Source organism: Chionomys nivalis, chromosome 17, assembly GCF_950005125.1.
Source record: "Chionomys nivalis chromosome 17, mChiNiv1.1, whole genome shotgun sequence".
NCBI classification, from domain to species: domain Eukaryota; kingdom Metazoa; phylum Chordata; class Mammalia; order Rodentia; family Cricetidae; genus Chionomys; species Chionomys nivalis.
The window spans coordinates 55,605,280-55,618,271 of record NC_080102.1 but is presented as its reverse complement, the minus strand read 5'-3'; the positions used below and the strand labels follow the sequence as shown (position 1 = coordinate 55,618,271).

Here is a 12,992-nt window from a genome sequence, read left to right as displayed (position 1 = left end):
GTTGGACATGGGTTAGCTGAGAAAATGAGAGACAGCCACACTAAAAGAAAGGCCTAGTTTCCCAGCTAGCATGTTTATCTGTAGGCGACACTGGGGGGCAGATGGGAGAGCATGGCAGCAGGACGTGCCTGATCTGGCTTCCCCTGCTCCTGGTTAGAGTCAGCACTGGAGTTAGGTCTGACGAGGACCGCAGGTCCCTGTCCTCTTCAGGCGCGTGCTCTCCTTAGCCCCTGGAAAGTAGGCAAATGTGTGAATTCAAGTTACAGCTACTTGTGGAGCCCTGGGGGCAGTAGGAAGCTTTGTCCATGCTGTTTCCTCACTTCTCAGAGCAAGTCCCTTCTGCACTGCCAACCATCTCCCTCCAGACATTGGGCCTGGGGTGTGTTGTGCCCACAAATACAATGCTTCTTGCAGTTGCTGTTTTCCCTTCCCACTCTGGAATCCTTGGGGAGAAAGGGACCAGAATATTGCACAGACTTTGCAGACGTAGGCCACACAGTAATACAGAACCATATGAGTCAACACACCAGAGACACCTGAGGACTGTGCATGGTGTTTATTGGAGATGACAATGAGGTGGGGCAGGTTCTTAATGGAGCATGCTCTGTAGGTCACACACTAGAGCCATAAGGCAAGGGTAGCCAGGTGGACAGCCTCTGGGGGCTGTCCACTGTGTCCCAGTGTCCTCATCTAACCCTAACCTAACAAGCGGCAGCTATGAGTCAGGGAGCCTGGTCTTGCAGGAGGCATGGAGGGGAAGAACAGAAATGACAGATGCAAGGGCAAAAGAATGAGAAACGCAAGGGGGCCGGAAGCCGTTCCTCCTTCCCCCGCAGTCCAAGCTTCTGGCTTCACTGTGCTCCAGTTCCCTAGGCTTGCCAGATGCTAAGCTTCCTGGTTTGGAGAGGAGGGCCTTTGTCTAGCAGAGCTTCCGCTGTGAGTTTGTCTAGCCTCACCTGCACTGCTCCTGTCTTAGGTGTACTTGCCCACCCCAGCTGACGTACAGAAGTGCTACCATGTCGAGCTCTGATTGTTCCGTTTCTGACGTGTGGCAGTGAGGAGAGACAACTGAGCCCCTGGTTAGGACTCACGCTGTACTGCCCACGCTCCCACCCCCGTTCTGGTCGGGCGTCCCCTGCTAAGTGATCCTGGCCTGAGATCACTGCCCACTGCCGCAGCTTCTTGTGCAGGTGAGGAAGGTGCCAAGGGTACAGAACACAGCTAGTACCTGGGATGAGAGCCTACGGGGTCACTGTGCCCAGGAGGTGAGGGGGCCCCTTGCTTCTCCCAGAACCTTGGGACCACAGTCAGCCCTGGACCAGGGGCTGGGCAGGGGGTTGTGGGAGCTGAACCTAGTGGCAGCCTAATGCCAGTCTAACTCCAACTTGCCTGAGGTGGGCACCCCAGCCGCTGTGCCTGTGCCTGCTAGGGTAGGGCAGGTGGTGGTCAGTAGCTGTCCTTAGGCCAAGGCCGGTTACGCTGCCAGTTCCGGTCATTGTGGTCATGCTCCGAGTCCTGGGCTAGGAGCCGGTCTTGGGGGTCATGCCCATTAGCACTGGGAAGCCCCGAGGTGTGTTGGCGGTGAGGCTGGTACAGGTCCTGGTAGGCATCTGCATAGTCCTCCTCCAGATGGCGGGAGCTGCGCTGTGAAGATCCGGTCCAGGCCTGGCGGGAGCTCTCGCTGGCCTCATCTGAGGGCATCAAGCTGTCCCGCTCCAGGGGCGAATGCTCCTCACCACGCTCCCCCAGCGGCTGCTGGTTCTGGGGGGCCACACAACAGCTCTAAGTAAGGTGAAGCAGACCTGGCCTTTGGTTCTCCCAGGACTCTGACAGGGAGGTGGGATTCTTCCCCCTCTATTCTCAGTTCCCAGGTTTTGTTTTGTTTTAAATAGTGCGAGGAAGAAGTAAGCTGGGGCATTCTTCTGGGCCAGACATAGAAAGCTGGAGTTTGGGCTCCTGCAAATTCAGGCTCTCCCTTAAAAAATGACTGGGAGAGGGCTGGAGAGATGGCTCAGAGGTTAAGAGCATTGCCTGCTCTTCCAGAGTTCCTGAGTTCAGTTCCCAGCAACCACATGGTGGCTCACAACCATCTGTAATGGGGTCTGGCGCCCTCTTCTGGCAGTCATGCAGAAAGGATATTGTTGTATACATAATAAATAAATTAAAAAAAAAAATGACTGGGAGAACAGGGATAGAATGTTTCCATTGACCCTGGAAGGCCCATCTCTGATTACTCATTCACTGTGCTCTTCAACCAGGAAGCTCCTTAACCTATACGCCCTAGGTCTGTAGAGCAAGCTGAAGCAGAGCTGACAGTTGTACCATCCCTGGCTTCACATGCAGACCAAGGGCAATCCCTTTGGGAGGGGCAGGAGCTTCGCTTGGACTGTGTAAGCCTGCACATTTTGCCCACTGGAAATGGTTACCTGAAGTCCAGGGATGGCACTAGGAGGACCCAGAAGTCCAGGGCCAGGCGCTGGATGGTGGGTGGCGCGCCAGTAAACCTCTAGGTATTCGGCCAGGTGTTCGCAGGCATCTTCCAGCTGGTTCTCATCCAGAATCACATCAAATGACTCCTGGAGAGAAAGCACACGAGGAGGTTGGCTTCTCAACAGCAATCCCAGAGTTCCTGCACCCTGGAATAGGGGGTGGCTGCAGCTGACCCAAGCACTCACTGGTGGGCACTGAACCAGCTTATCATATGCCATCATCTGTACTGTCAGATGCTTCATCTGCGACTTCCCCCGGGAGCGGATGAGTCGCTGGAGTACCTGGAAGGGCAGAGATAGGCCGAGAGTCTCTAGGGACTCCGGTCAGAGCTAGGCACATTCTCAACTTGTAATAGGGCATTAGAGTACCAGGTGAGGATGCCTCAGTGTGGCGGTCATTCCAGGCAGGGCCCAAGCAGAGGTGCACTATATTCTAGGGGACATCTCCTGTGGGACCCCATTCACCCCAGTTTCACTTACCTTCGGTGAGGATACTTTGACGAAGACGATGATGGGGGCCAATGAGGTCTTGGCTAGCTGTGCTGGGTGGTTGATGGTATCAGCATCCAACACGACTAGCTGCAGGGATTTGGCCAGCTCGAATATGCGCTCGATCTCACTCTGCACTTCAGCTAAGGAAGGGGAGCAGCTCACCAGGGGCTCTGCCGACTGTTTAATCCAGGGCTTTGAGGGCTGCTATGCGGTGAGGCGGGAAATGGACTGGGCAAATGAGGGCAGACCTGGGGCAGGTGGTGGGGCATGGGCAAAAAAAAAAAAAAAAAAAAACAACAGTTCTGACGAGCGTCGAGTAGGCAGAGAAGCAGAACAAAGGAGTGCTCACCAATGCTGGATCGGGCAGAGGAGCGCTCAATGATGGTCCTCTTGCCAGGGTTGTTGAGCACAGACCGCTTAGCCAGTGAGAGGTCAGCTGTGACCCGCGTGATAGAGATCCTGGTGTGGAGGGTCACAGCGGCCTTCAGACCCAAGGCCTTCTTTACCCAGTTCTAACTCTCCTCGGGAGGAGACTAGCTCTGGGCATGAGGAAGGAATTATTTTCTTCCCGACTCTCATTCCATTCCAGGCCAGGGCAACTTACCTGCCATCAAACCTGTGTTTTAGGAAGTCAAAGAGAGCCTTCTGCATCATGTCCGTGACCTGGAGGAGAGGGTGTGGCACTGACAGAAGGTTCCAGGAGGCAGGCAGTGTCCCTAAGAGTTCACATCCTCCACACAGACCGTCCCCACTGTCCTCACCTCATAACCTTTCAGCGAGGGTCCCACCAGCACCACAGGCCGCATGGAGGGCACCACATCGTATGGGGGAACATGTTCCGTCTGCAGAATGGCCAGGAGGTCAGACAAAATCTTGGTCTTGGTACCCACTTTACGCCTGATTGCTCTGGGGGCAGAGTCAAGAGCTCTGGGTTCCCTCCCCTCTGTTCTGCAGATACCAGCAGTGAGTTGACCAGAACCAAAATCCACAACGACCCCCAGTCCCCCAGACCCCCAGTCCAGGTCCCCTTCCGACTCACCTGCTTCTGCTTCTGCTTGGCTTTTGGAAAAGGAAATAAAAGATTAAAGTTGGTGAAGGGAAAAGGGCCTGGGGGCATGGTAGTCCCTTCCCAGGGAAGAAAAGGTGGTTCTCCTGCTTTTACAATCCCTCTGCCAGCCCCTTCCCATAAACCTCACTGAGAAGAACCCCCTTCCACTGTCTTATCTGCCCATCCACCCAAATGAGTGAGCTGAGGGAAGGCTACCTAGAGATGGAGGAGGAGAACGTCGGTTGCCAATGTCACTCAGGCTGGAAGGGTTCCCAGATCTCCTGACAGAGATGGGGGTGGTAAAACAAAAAGGGGGGGGGTTGAATGTGTCCGTCAGTTCCAGACATTATTTAATGTTTTACAAATTAACTACCTTTATGACAGTTAAGCATGTATGTTATGTGTGTATGTGAGTGTGGACTTGCACGGTATAAACGTGCAGCTGTGTTTGTGGGTCAGGTGTCTGAGGGTGAGGTGTGTGTTTACTGAGTCTCAGCACCGTTCTCACCTGGCTTTCTGTTCCTGTTTGAGCCGGATGCTCTCCAGGCGTTGGGGGCTGGGGATGAAGGCGATGTCTCCGCCCTCTTTCACTAGCCTCCCGATCCACCAGTCGTTGCTGTACTTCTAGGAATGGAGAGGAGTGGGGAGGAACTGTGGGAAGCACTGGCCCAGGCTTCTGAGCCAGGGAAGACTTTGGGAAGCTGGTGTAAGGAAGGCAGAAGAAGGGCCAAGGAGAATATGATGGCATCACAGAAGAGTGCAGCGAGGTTCCTGCCACAAGCCGGGTAGCATTGCAGATGTCACAAGAGACTGCTGGTTAGTTACTCTAACTTCCCCTACTTAGACACAGAACTGAGGACCAAGCCAGGTCTGAGAACGGTGGGGACCTTTGGAATCAGGTCTGTGTATGAGGGGCACACATGTGTGCACACACAGATGAAATGGAGGAGTCAGGTCTGTGTATGAGGGGCACACAGATGTAGACACACAAATGGGAGTCAGGTCTGTTGTATAAGGGGTACACAGGTGTGCACACACAATTGGGAGTGAGGTCTGTGTATGAGGGGCACACGTGTGCACACACAGATGAAATGGAGGAGTCAGGTCTGTGTATGGGGGTACACAGGTGTGCACACACAAATGGGAGTCAGGTCTTTGTGTGAGAGGTACACAGGTGTGCACACACAAATGGGAGTCAGGTCTGTGTATGAGGGGCACACAGGTGTGTGCACACAGATGAAACTGGGGGAGTCAGGTCTGTGTATGAGGGGCACACAGGTGTGTGCACACAGATGGGAGTCAGGTCTTTGTGTGAGGGGTACACAGGTGTGTGCACACACAGATGAAATGGAGGAGTCAGGTCTGTGTATGAGGGGTACACAGGTGTGTGCACACAGATGGGAGTCAGGTCTGTGTATAAGGGGTACACAGGTGTGCGCACACAGATAAAACTGAAGGAGTTGAGGACTTATTTTAGATCTAGAACTGAAGAGGCACTAGGGCCTGGGACAGCAACAGGAAAATTAAGTGCTAGATTATGCTTCGGGGGAGAATAAGGTTGATTACCTCTTTAATGTGCAGAAAATCTTTGGCCTCGAAGTTGACTCCAGAGCCCTGGACTGGGCACTCCTCATCCAGCACCCCACAGTAGCTGACATTGGTCCTCACAGCAAATGCCACAGGTTTGTGCTGGGAAATTTGATCACCAGGGCAATGAGAGAGACCAGAACATCTCTTGGGGGAAGGCAGGCAGAGGCCTCAGATGAGAAGCCTCTTGCCCGCCACACACACTTTTCCACACCCTGACGTGACCCTGGGGACCCAAGATTGTGCACAGGTTTGCTCCTAGCCTGGCCCCCTGCCGGCAGGTATACCTTGGCTCTCTCCAGCTGCTGCTGAGCCTGGCTCTCCACTTCTCGCCTGGCACTCTCCCGGTCCTCCTCCAGGGAGACGTCTGAGTCCAGAGAAGGGCGGCTGGTGTAGGAGTCGGCTGAACCCTGGGACAGGAGAGTCTGTGTAAAAGGCCCCTCCTAACCTTAATGCTATTTCTCCACCTTCTAGGGAATGATTTGACCCTTTACACTGCTTCTTGTGTGCCCCCCAGTGTCTCTGAGGCTACAGGGAGGCTGGCCCAATCCATGTGTGCAAAGATCAGGGCCCCTCTGCCCCACACCTATCAGAATAGAACCTTCACTTTCCCCTCTCTTTTCTCCTCTCTACCACGTCCTCTGAAGCAGAGGGAAGGGAAAAATACTACATATGATGTATTTGAGATGGTGTCAAATCCAGGAAACCAGGCCTTCTTATCCATGCTAGCCTGAAGCAACCTGGCCATTATCCCTTTAAGACAATTGGCAAGAATACAGCTAGCCAAGAGATGCTGGTCAGAGCTAGGCATGGTGGTGCACACCTATAATTCCAGCACTTGGGAGGTAGAGGATCAGAAGTTCAAGTTCAGCTGCAGCTAGAAAGAGGTTAAAGCCATCCTGTGCTACTTGAGACCCTCCCTCCAAAGAAGAGGAGGAAGAGGAGGAGGAGGAGAGGAAGAGGAAGAGCAAGAGGAAGAAGAAGAAGAAGAAGAAGAAGAAGAAGAAGAAGAAGAAGAAGAAGAAGAAGAAGAAGAAGAAGAAGAAGAAGAAGAAGAAGAAGAAGAAGCCGCCGCCAGATGGGGTAGGGGATTGAGTAAAGGCATTCTCTGCTTTAACAGGATAACAGGATGACCAAATCCGTGGAACCAACAGTGGAAACAGAAAACCCATCTCTAAAGTCGTCCTCTGATCACACAGTGGCACGTGTGTGAGCTTACACACACATGTACACAGTAAATGCATGCATGCACAACCCTGGCCGGATGTGGCCATGTGATCACTAACACTTTCTCAGAGTTTTTTTGTTGCTCTTATTTGAGTCAGGGTCCACTATGTAGCACTGGTTAGCCTAGAACTTTCTATACAGACCAAACAGATATTTGCCTGCCTCTACCTCCCAGATGCCAGTGTGCCACCGCCGCCCGGCTTTTGAAATCTGTTAAACGAATGAATACTTGCCTTACAGTGTGAAGATTGGGCCCAAAGTCGCAGACTCTTAGACTCGACCTCTCCTTCGCTCTCCCCACCCACACTACTCTTTCCTCCCACACCTGCTAGGACTGGAAACTGGCCAGGTGTCAGCAGCAAGAAGACAGAATGAGAAAGCAATACAAAGCTATCTCCCTGGGTACAGGTAAGGCTATCACACCTACCACCTGGCCTGTAGCTCCCTCGCCTTCCCCTGGGTCCAAGGGATAGCAGGCCCTGGAGGGAGGCTACGCTGGCGCCAGGCAACCCAGCTGAGATACAAGACCTTGGGGATGGGGTGCTTTTGGTAATGTGAACAAGAACAGTCTTTGAACCCTGCCCATAGTAGGATCTTAGGGAAAGGAGTGTACATTTGAAGGGTTGCAGAGTTCATCTTCAAGACCATAAAGAAGATGCCAAACTTTGAGACAAGCAGCTGAAAGTTAAGGTAACTGGATTAGGGAAAGAGGGATCTTTTCTGAGACTCAGTCTCTCCTTACCGGCAGCTGTCTGGAGGGACAGCGGCACAGAAAAGGTCAAAGAGTGTGTGTAGAGAAAGAGGTCTCAGAATGTCCAGGCTGAAGAACAGTACCTGGCATCCTCAGGCTAGGGGGCAGGACCAACTACAAGGCAGCAGGAGCCAAACTCTCTTTGGGGAAGGCAAACACACTCCTGCTGTCGACCCTGCCTCTCCCCCAACCCTGCCAGTGCAGAGACCTGGAGTCTGAGCCGGGGACTGTGTCTATTGTAAACCAAAGGCTCAAGGCAGAGCCAAAGTGGGAAAGCCTTTTGTTCTGCACAAGTGGAGGCTGTTTGCTGCTCCCCAACTCTCCGGTCAAGGCAGAACAAGGCTGAGTCCCAGAAAAAAAACCTTGACATGGCGTGAGGAACCTCATTCCAGGGCGTAAGTGCTAGCTGCAGGGTAAGGCTTGCAAAGCGGGGGTAGGGTGGGATAGAAGCCAGCAGGTGAGAAAGGCGGGAGCAAGGCAGGATGACCACCCACTGTGTATGTATGAGATACTTCCTAGGAACCCAGCAGGTGTTGGAAGAAGTGTGGCTTTGACCTCTACTGATGCTAGCTCTCAGCCTAATTTAGTCCTCTGAGTATCTGGGGTAACTAGGCTGGATGACCTCTTAGCCCTGTCTAGGTGAGAATGACAGATCTGTCCCTAAATTGTTTAATGATTTGTGTCCTGAATGGAAAGCCTCTTTCCATAATTCCTATGTCCTTGGGGGATTGTCTGTGCTGGTCTGGTATCAATAGGAAGGTAGGAACACCCGGTAGAACACGTTAGGGCCTTGTCTCCCCACCCCATTATGCCCCAATAGACAGAGTCTCAGCACTCTAGAGTTGCTGGAGTTGGCACAGTGCCCTGGTGGTTGCCCCCCTTGCCTGGCGAGTGTGTGGGCAGGCTGCAGCTCCTCTCTTGCATGGCACGGGGGAAGAAGAGGAGGGAGATGAGCCCAGTGGATTTATTTAGAGCCTGATCTCCCTCCTACTGCTTCAGAGGGGGCCTCAGGGAGAGCAATGAGCTAGGAGGAGGAGGCAAAGCGGGGGGGGGGGGGAGAACCCAAGAAACAGAGGGTCAGGAGGGAGCAATGGGTCAGCAGGCTGCCCTCAAACTGCATCCACAGGCCAGCTTATCTGGCCTAACTTCTCAGCAGGGATGAAAAAGGAGCACCCAGGCCCCATGGCCTCAGACAGGTCTGTTCCCGAGCTCATCTTGGCACCCTGGGCTACACCAGCTGTCCCTTCAACTGTTAGAAAGAGGTGCCCACCAGAGCCTTGAAAAGCATCTATCTGCTCTACAGCAATGTCATCAGCCCCAGAGCCCCGTGGAAAACTGGGTCCGGAAGGAGCCTGGTCCCAGAATCGACTGCCATGTGCCTGTCCTGAGGCTCACTGCTCATCTGTCCCGGGCGTGAGACAGGAGACTTGACCCAATCCTATCAGGGGATAGTGGTCCTTTCCCAAGAAGGCCCTCCTGTGGAGTGTTTGCCGGAAGACTGGCAACTCCAAGGGGCTCTGAAACTGCTCCCCGCTCTTGTCCCATCTTTCCAGGCATTCTTTCTGCTTTCTGAGCTCCGGGAATCACTGCCTAATGAGCTGATTTGTCTCAGTGGGTCAGGAGATAAAAGCAAAGAGGAGAATTAAATATTTATTGGTTGCCTGGTTCTCTGAGCAAAGAGCTTCCTTTCCATCCCCATGCCCTGAGCTCCCCTGGCCTCACCTCCAGGTCCTCCATGCTGAGCAGGAGCTCAGAGGAATCCTCAGCAGGGGGGCTGAGAAGGTGGACTGAACTCAGTCTAAGGGCCCACCCGTGTGGTGGCTGGCCTTTGGAAGAAGCTGAGCTATAGTCAGGGTGAGGGGTCCAGGTCATGCGCATGGATGGTGGGCAGAGAGGGATAACAGACATCGTCAAGTTCTAGAATTCCTATCTGCTGAGGCTGATACCCGATTCTCTAATGTTCTTCCAGATCCCCAATTTGTCATTTACTTGAGGCACAGGTCCGGTGTGTCTCCCCTGAAGCTCTGCTTCTCCTGTTCTGTTCAGACCCCATAAACCCAGAATTTAGAACTACAGACGTTGCATTTTCCCTCTAAAGCCTCCGTGCCAGGGCTTTCAGTGCTTCCTCCCTCTGTCCCTTATGTCTTGAGCTTTGGACACCTGCTCGAGCCTTCTCCCTACACTGTCCCTCTGCACACACCCGAGTACCTGGGAGACCTGGCCATGAAAGCCCATATCCCCACTTTCCTAGAGAGGCCCCCCTACTTACGCGCCCGGCCCCGCTGTCAAGGCGTTTTTCAAAGTCCTGAACTGGGGGAAAGGGTGAAGAGAGAGGTGTCATCCCAACTACCCCACCCCCACCCTCCCCGTGGGCACTCACCGCCTCCGAGTCCTCAAACCCGGGCACGTAGGAGTCGTCATACATGGGGGAATCCGGAGGGGGGGGGGAGCGAGCGGCGCCGGGGGCGAGGACGGCGGGCCGCGCCCGAGATGCCACCGAGCCGCGCAGCCCTACGGGCGGCGGCGGAGAGCGCGAGCGCGAAGGAGGGAGAGAGCCGCGAAGACCAGCTGCTCTCAGCTCAGATCACCGCTCCCCTCCCCACCCCCCAGCCCAGTCGGTCCCACCCCGAGCGCGCCAGCGCGGCTGAGGAATCTGCCGCCGGCTCCCACAACAATAGTGCCCGCCCACCTGACCCCCTCCCGGGAAGGCGCGGGCGGCGGGGCCGCCGGGGCCGCGGAACTGGGCGCACGCGAGCCGGGAAGGTGGGTCCCCGCCACCTCTGGGGCCGGGGCGACAGGGAAGGAGGGCGGAGAGGCTGCAGGCGGGGCGGATCCCGGCAGGGAGGAGGCGGGGCGAGGAGAGATGCGGAGACAGGGACTCTCTCGCAACCCAGGAACTGCTCCGCCGGGAAACAAAGGGCTGGCGCGGGGGAGGGGAAGGGGCGAGACGCTGCTACAAGACGCGACCCCAGCGAAGAATCGAGAGGGTGCGGACGCCGGGGAGGCTGGATGGAGAGAGAGGAGGGCTGGAGGCAGAGAGGACGAGCAAGACCGGAAAATGGAGAGCTATAGGGGGGCGGGCAACGGATGGGGTTAGGTCTCAGGTGATAGCGCAGTGTCGGCTCCCTGCACGTCCAGGAGACTCCCAAAGCAAACCCCACAGTGGTACTGAGGAGGAATGGTTTGGAGATCCTAGACCGGTGCCATGCAAGCAGCTCCTGCCCCAACAGGTGCGTGGCCCTCTGTGTTCCGGCTGCAGCAAAGGACCGACCCTTGAAAGGGGGAAGTTCGGGTACTCTGGCTAGGCCTCCCCACACCTGTTGCACGGGCAGATTTCATCCAATTTAAGCCATGATGGATATTCTCTTCCTCACTTCCCTGCCAAGGATTGTGATAGACATTGCCACGGCATCCGTGGGAACTCGGGCAGAAAGGGGCTGTTTTTGGTGAACCTAAAGGGAGAGATCAGCCAGGCCTGGTGTCTTGCCCCCTCAGCCCAGTTCCTTTCCATTCCTAGTTCCTCAATCCCAGTCCAGGACTCTGCCCATCCTTTCCTTTCCTGCTCTACAGGGAAATCAGAAAGCCACAATTTGCAAGGAAGGGTTAATGAGATCTATTAGAAAGTGGAGTGTATGGGAGAGGAAGACCACCCAAGCCAACTGCTTTCTCACCTATGTCTCATCTTCCTGTTTCCTTGGCAAGAAAAAGACGTGTGTTGGGGGGGGGGCTCATTTTATGACACCCTAGTCTGTCTCCTTCTGTTAGAAGGACTGGCAGGCAACTTTATTCGAACCCTTGCTACTGAGGTAGACAGCCAAAATTCACAGCTGAAATCCTGCATGTGTAGGGGTTAGTAAAATACTATATTCTGTGTCCCTAAGCACCACCTGTGCCTTCCTTTTTCGTTGTCTCTTTAGTCCCCTCCTTCCAGAGGGTGGAGAGGTAGGTACCAAAGAGTAAGCCCCTCCAGCCTCTCTCCTGGGAGATTCCTATCTGGAATCTCCTTTCCTGGCCTCTCATCTTAGGACTCACCACCCATAGAGAGGCCTGGGACTGTGGATTTGCTATTAGCAGTACCCCATCCTCACACCTTGTTGTCTTCATTCCCAGCTGGGACAACTGGTGTCTCAGTCTACCCCTGAGAGATCCGTTGCCATGCCAACCTCCTCCCCAGGAGAAGGGTTCAAGTTCCCCATACCTACAGGCATCCCCTGGGTCCTGCAGGCACTTGGTCTTCCTTGCCTCCACCTGTACCTCTGATTGCTAACCAGTGCCCCCTTCATTTCTCACTACAGTCACACCTACCTAGTTCAGTTATCGTGCTAATCCAGCTACGGCAGCAGGAAAGCCCAAAGCCTGCCAGGAAGCTGGGCAGATCCCAATTCCTGAGCACCATGTGGGGAAACTGAGGCAGGAGCTGGGAATTCTACACCACAGGGAGGCCCCTAGCATTCCAGCTATTAGGTTGCTCCCTCCCCCCAAGGAACTCAAAGAGGGTCACAGAGAGAGCTTGACACAGCCCTCCTTCCAATCTAGCCCCTTTCCCGGCTCCCCATCAGCCCTGTCTGCACATTTTGGAGGAGCCGCCAATTCCAACCTTCCCTTTCTCTCTCCCCCAGAGGTCTCGCCTCCTGTTTTCCCTCCCTCTCCGTGCTGCAGTTTCTCCCAAATGCCGGAGCTTTCCTCCCACCCCGCTGGGGAGGGGGCCCCAGCGGTTACCTCGTTCAGCAGGAAGGTTGCGCTGGAGTCAGAAAAAGACATAGACCGGGCTAGTGGCCTCTCCCCCTCCCCCGGGCCAGGGGCTCCGAGGCGGGAGCAGGACCCAGCCGCGGCTCTGCACACTGCTCCAGTCTGCACGCCTGGCCTCGCCCCACGCCCGCCCAGCTCCAGTCGCCCGCTCCCTCTCCGAGCTCCCGGTTCCACCCCTTTTCCTCCCCCCCTTCCTTTCTAGCCTCCTCCGTCAATCTTTCTCTCACTCCCAGTCCCTCCCCACTTTAGTCTTCCCTCTCTACCACCCCATTTTTCTATTCATCTGGTGTCTCTCACCGCCCTTCTATCCTCACCTCGCTTCCCCCGCCCCAAGCCATCCCCTCCCCCTCCACCGGGTTTCCAGAAAGGGCATGGTCTGTGGAGCTCTGCCACTGCAAGCAGAGGGCGGGAAAGGTTCAAAGACAGGCGAGGCACCGGAGCTTTAAGGGGGAGGTTCGGCTCCCTCCAGGCCCCGGCTTGGAGCAGGTAGTGTCCCACCCCCCATCCGCCCTGCGCCCCAGGAAGAAAGGCCCTACTGCATCCCCACCTCAGCCGGGTAGCAGACCGATAAGGAAGAGTGCTGGTGTTCAGTTCGCTTGCCTAAGCCTCAAGACGCCCCTCAGAGTTCGAGGAAGCCACGTCCAGCCTC

General features: G+C 55.1%; 1 protein-coding gene across 2 annotated transcripts; it reads right to left on the bottom strand.

Moving 5' to 3' along the window:
• Positions 1-541: 541 nt before the first annotated feature.
• On the bottom strand, positions 542-12,458 carry Cacnb3 (calcium voltage-gated channel auxiliary subunit beta 3). Of its 2 annotated transcripts, none has more exons than XM_057791636.1 (13): positions 12,314-12,458; positions 5,904-6,026; positions 5,596-5,718; positions 4,538-4,653; positions 4,246-4,310; positions 4,021-4,040; positions 3,743-3,823; positions 3,586-3,644; positions 3,331-3,440; positions 2,970-3,121; positions 2,676-2,771; positions 2,427-2,576; positions 542-1,761 (listed from the first exon to the last, which is right to left on the bottom strand). In XM_057791636.1, exons 1-13 carry the CDS (start codon positions 12,353-12,355, stop codon positions 1,447-1,449), a joined length of 1,452 nt encoding a protein of 483 aa, XP_057647619.1. In that variant the 5' UTR covers positions 12,356-12,458; the 3' UTR covers positions 542-1,446. The 2 variants fall into 2 exon arrangements, with proteins under 2 accessions (XP_057647619.1, XP_057647618.1); XM_057791635.1 differs by lacking the exon at positions 12,314-12,458 and adding an exon at positions 9,975-10,393.
• Between the last annotated feature and the right edge of the window lie 534 nt (positions 12,459-12,992).